This window comes from Kryptolebias marmoratus, linkage group LG15, assembly GCF_001649575.2.
Source record: "Kryptolebias marmoratus isolate JLee-2015 linkage group LG15, ASM164957v2, whole genome shotgun sequence".
Lineage (NCBI taxonomy): Eukaryota > Metazoa > Chordata > Actinopteri > Cyprinodontiformes > Rivulidae > Kryptolebias > Kryptolebias marmoratus.
Genome location: NC_051444.1, coordinates 431,810 through 437,224, shown reverse-complemented (window position 1 = coordinate 437,224; position 5,415 = coordinate 431,810). Strand labels below are relative to the sequence as shown.

The window sequence follows — 5,415 nt, the reverse complement described above, 5'->3', positions numbered from 1 at the left end:
GCTTAGCTGCCAGGGAGCGGTGCGCTCTGTCGAGCTCTGGTGGGGTCTGGAGCAGCTCCTTCCCAAATAGCTCACACAGAAGGTTGGAGAAAAAGTGAGTAGGGCGCCCACTTTCAGTGTCTTCGGGCAGACCGAGGATGCGGATGTTTTGCCGTCTGCTGCGGCTCTCCAAGTCCGTCATTTTGTCTTTTAGCTTAGCATTGTCTTCATGGAGAGCAGCACACGAGTCTTCGGTGCCAGCCACTCGTTGGCCCAAATCTTCTGTTACGAGCTCCAAAGAGGAGACTCTCTCTGCCTGTTCCTCCAGGCTCTGCCTCACCTGGTCTAGCTTGGAGCTCAGCATGTTGGCAGAAGACTTGAATTCAGATTTAAGGTCCTCACCGTGCTGCCGAAGCAGCGCGGTGATAGCCTCCAGCGTTAGGCCAGCGTCCTCTTTCTTGCTTCCTTTCGCGTTCTTACAGGCCATAACTTAGTGAGTAAGTATCCAAAATACTGTTTTTGTAACGGTGGGTGGTATAAAATCAAGTTTCTGCGGGGTGAATTTAGTAAAAAATGCTGGATTTTTCCGGAGCAGTCCGTTGCTACGTCTACCCTGTCCGCATGGCAAACCGGAAGTGGGTGTAACTTTAAAAACAGGTGCTGCTCAAGTCCCACCTCTGACAAATTGTACCCCTACTCCGTACCCTTAGTTCCTGATTTCAGTCTGTCCTGAGATTTGAAGTAATTGAGCAAACATCCAAAGCTTCAGGCCTGAATGCCCCGGTCGAAACAGGCCGAGGACAATAATAATAAAACTGGTTCAGATCTGCTTATCTTCAGGTCTACTCCGGTAGATTAAACCCTTAAATGGAGCCGCTGCTGCGGTGACGAGACCTGCAGCAGACCGGTCCAGGTACGAAATGACCAGGAGCCTTAAAACCGGGTTAAATATCTTATTATTGTCTGTTGTTTGAACCTCTGCTGTGTGTGTGTGTGTGTGTGTGGCCATGTATTTGATACATTGTGGGGACAATTTTCCTAACATATACTACCTTGTGAGGACCAACTGCTCCTCATGAGGACCAAAGCCTGGTCCCCACGAGGAGAAATGATGTTTTTGGGTTAGGGGTTAGGTTTAGGACTAAGGTTTGGTTTAGGGTTAGGTATGTACTGATAATGGTTGGGGTTAGGGTGGGGGTCAGGGTTAGGCTGTAGTTAGACTGTAGTTAGGGTGTAGTTAGGGTGTAGAAATGAATGGAAATCAAAGGAAAGTCCCTGCATAGATAGAGAGATATAACATGTGTGTGTGTGTGTGTGTGTCTGTGTGGGCGTGTGCAGGCTGTCAGTGTGTATTGGAGCGGCCTGCAGCTGCCCTTCTTGGAGCTGGACTGGTTCTTGGACGTCTGCTCACGGATCACCCACCTGGACCTGTCGGCCAACAGCCTGGCTGCTCTGCCCTCCGTGGTTCCCTGGGGTCTGATCCACCTGAGAACTTTAGATGTTTCTAATAATGTTTTGAAAGAGCTGCCTTTTGCTGAGAACTCCCAGGATGTCATCTGCTCCAGGTACGACTGAGGAAGATCTCTCCCAGTGTTTAAACTCTGAAGTTACTCTTTTTATTTTGACTTCCGACATCCTCTCCTCAGATTGCAGCAGGTTATTCTCAGTCAGAACCAGCTGAAAAGTTTACCAACTGGACTGCTCCATCTGATCCACCTTCAGAAACTTTGTGCTGCCAAAAACCAGCTGACAGTTCTGTTTCACATCCCTGCCAGTATGTCCCAGCTCATCTTCAAAGTATTTATATTTAGTACTCTTGTACTTCAGAAGTGATCGCCATTAAACTAACAGATACTCTGAAACCAGGTGAGGCTGCTGGACAGTCATAGAGTTTGGCTCTTAAATGAAATGTTCTTGTTGAATTCTGCTCTGTCAGCTGTGAACTGGATTGGTCTCCGGAAGCTGGAGGAGCTGGACGTGTCCGAGAATTCCCTGAGCGTTCTTCCCTCTTCAGTCATGCACTGTCTGAAGGCCCTCTGCTCTCTGGATGTGAGCAGGAACAAACTGAGCTCGTTCCCCGACCCCTGGGCCTGCCCGCTGGTAAGAAATCCTTTCACCTAAAACAATGTTCTGGAGGTGGTTCTCCATGTTTGATGTTCCAGGGATGAATGTATGAAATCATTTCAACATACTCGTTAAAAGAAATGTTACATTTGTCATCTTCATAACTGAATGTAGACCAACGTGGTCTTCAGTGTAAACAAACACAAACCTGCTGTAGTTTTGTCCCATCTGGAGAAGAAGAACAGATATTCCAGGATTCTTCTCCTCAGCCTTGAACCTAAACCTCCTGCAGCAGCTGATGGTGAAACCAGGTTTTGGACTTCCTGTCTGGAGGACAACAGACTGTCTGTGTTGGCAGAAAGACTCCATCAGACTCGGCGGTTCCTCAGGGAGGTGTACTGTTCTTTGCTCTTCTGCTCACACATGATGTTCTGCTAACTTCAACACAAACCTGCTGATGATCCAACAGTGATGCTGAAACATCTGACAGACAACAATCTGTCTTCTAATGCCAACAAATCTAAAGAGCTGACTCTGGATTTAAGAAAAACGGCTGATATCCACCCTCCCAGCACAGAAGGTCAACCACTGAGGATCTCTGCTGGACTCTCAGCACCATGCCCCTGACCAAGAAAGCTCAGCAGAAGAATCCCGTCCTCAGGAGACTGAAGTACCCCTCGTCCTCACCCCCTTCAGCTGAGAGCATCCTGACCAGCTGCATCTCCTCCTGGGCTGGTGAATGCTGTGTGATTGACAAGAAGATCCTACAACGTGTGGTGAGAATGGCTGACGGAGTCACCCCCCTCCTTGGAGACCATTTTTAAGGAGCCATCATTCATGTAAAGATCCCTCTCACCTTCCATCGTATCAAGAACAACAAGAACGTTCAGGAGCTTCAATCCTCAGGAGATAAAGCTTCTGAACACCAAACATAAAATGACAAATGTCTTTGTCTTTAACATATAAAGGTTGAAGAAAAATGTTCTCCGTTTCTGTCTCCTTCTTTGTAGAAACGATGCAAAGCTTCTTCCAATTTACTTGAGAACCTTCCAGACACCATCTCCATCTTCTGGAGGACTCAGCTGCAGGAGGTGGACTTCTCTGACAACCAGCTGAAGGAGCTGCCTTCATACATCTTTGAACTGGAGGTAGGAACCATCGCAGGAACTGTTCCCAAAGGGTTCCCCGCAGCTCATTCAGAAAGATCGACATGTTTCTTCTCAGTTTATGTTAAAAGACGCAGACTTGGCAGAACGTTCTCCAGAAAACAGGAAGTCTTTCTGATTGATATTTACAACATTAACCTGCAGCTTGATGGGTGATCCTCTCTGAAGGTGATCTGAGAGCGTTCACAGCTGGGCCACGTCTGAATGTTGTGATGAGTGAAAATGTTCCCAGATATCGTCACGCTCCAGCTGGTTGTTCTTGAGGAACCGTGGCTTTGCTCACAGCTTCTCCCTCCTCCTGTCAGGCCATCGTCTCCTTGAGGCTGAGCGGGAACTTCATCTCCTCGCTGCCGGCTCCCAATAAGTGGAAATGTTCTCAGCTCAAGACTCTCGATCTGTCCAGGAACCAGCTCGGAAAGTAGGTCCACCCACACACACACACACACACACACAGCAGGAGGTACCATCTGAGCCGGGTCTGGGTCTGCTGGGGGAGCAGCATCAGAACCAAGTCAATTATGAGACATTTGAGTCAGTGAGGGACATGAGGTCCCTGAACAAGCTGCTCTCCATCGTGGACAACCCGTCCTGTCTCCTCCATGACACCCTACAAAGGCAGCGAGGCTCTGTTCCATCAGTCTGCCTCAGCTCTGCTGAAACAGAAGGTGATGAAAAGATCCCAGCATTCAGTGATGATACAGATTATTATGGGATTATAATCATCTGAAACCCACTCAGTTTATCTTCCTTCACGCTGATAATAAAAATCTTCTCACTTCCTGTTAATCCAGCATCACTGGACTTGGTTTCCTGTGTTTCAGAACCGAAGAAGGGCCCAAATCCAGGAGACTGGCCTTCCTGACAACCTGGAACAGGAGAGATCCAGATCCAGGTACGCGGGCTTTTCTAGAACTGTTCCTGCTAAAACATGAACCTGTAGAAGAAGGAGCTTCATGTTGTGATGTTTCCTCATCATGGGACTAAGCTTTTATCAGGTAAAACTTCTCTAACTCGATGATTTTTAAACATGGACATCAGACGTGTCTCATCCAGCAGGTTCCTGATGGGGAGCAGAACTCTGAGGTTCTCCGAGGTTCTGGAGCTCCAATAATTAGTTTTTTCCTCTCAGATATAAAGGTTCAGTTTTCTCTGCTAATAAATAAACAAACTTTTATTTTCTTCTTTATATCAAACTGTTATTTTCAGAAAACCAAAGCTGTGGGCTAAATCCAGAATAAAGCCAGTTTTAAAAGTTGATCTAGTTTATCCTTAGATGTCTGATATTAAAAACAAACTGTAATATTAGTGAGTTCACTCGAGGCCACAGCTCTTCTTCAGGTTTAGGAGTTTCTTCTCAACGAAGCACCAAGTTCCACCTTAAAAACTTGATTTGTGACCCTCTGCTTCACGGTTTGTCGGCAGTGTGTCCCATCGAGTTCCCGGTTCTCCTGCGAGCGTCACTGGAAGTTCTGCTCCTAAATGAGAACCAGCTGGAGTGTGTTCCCCAGTCAGTGTGTTGTCTGCACAACCTGACAGAGCTTTACCTGTCCAGGTGAGTCCAGGTGTCAGTGAACCTCGTTTGTTTAAGGTCGGTTTTAATAACCGGTTCAAAGCTGCGTTCAGATGACAGATGGTTCTGCTGCTCTTTCAACAGTAATCCTGGGATCCGAGAACTCCCAGTAGAACTCGGTCAGCTCCCCAACCTGTGGCAGCTGGACATCGAAGACCTGAACATCACTAATGTCCCCCCGGCCGTGAGAAACGAAGGTACGGTTGGATTTCACACACACAGGTCAGGAGGTCACGACCTCCACGGGACTTCAGCCAATCATCTGATGAGGATGAGGAAGTCAGTTTTCAAGATGAAGATGCTTCTCAGATCCCTGACAGCAAATGTAGACAGAATAAAACGACTCAAAGATCATCAGACAATCAGTTAATGCTTCTGTTCCCAGATTGTGGTACAAGTACTACAAGTACTACTGCTGGTACTATTATCAGGTTGAATAACAAGGTAAATACCTGTCAGAAGGTCAGTAAAAGATCTTCTCAGGACCCCTCAGGGGAACCTTTGTGACCCACAGTGGGCTCCCGACCCCAGCTTTGGGAACCTTTAAGATCACTGGGTTTGATGAGGGTTCCAGTTCGAACACAGAGGCGTGTTCTGGTGAGAACGTTCTGCAGGTTCTCCTTCCAGAGGACAGAA

At 47.4% G+C, this 5,415-nt stretch overlaps 1 protein-coding gene across 1 annotated transcript in view; it reads left to right on the top strand.

Moving 5' to 3' along the window:
• Positions 1-1,317: 1,317 nt before the first annotated feature.
• Positions 1,318-5,415, top strand: part of lrrk1 (leucine-rich repeat kinase 1) — a gene marked incomplete at its 5' end in the record, with an annotated part of 22,680 nt that continues 18,582 nt past the window's right edge. The window contains 8 exon segments of the mRNA XM_037979998.1: positions 1,318-1,544; positions 1,626-1,753; positions 1,916-2,079; positions 3,054-3,191; positions 3,515-3,627; positions 4,031-4,101; positions 4,632-4,761; positions 4,864-4,976. Coding sequence (XP_037835926.1) covers positions 1,318-1,544; positions 1,626-1,753; positions 1,916-2,079; positions 3,054-3,191; positions 3,515-3,627; positions 4,031-4,101; positions 4,632-4,761; positions 4,864-4,976 — 1,084 coding nt within the window.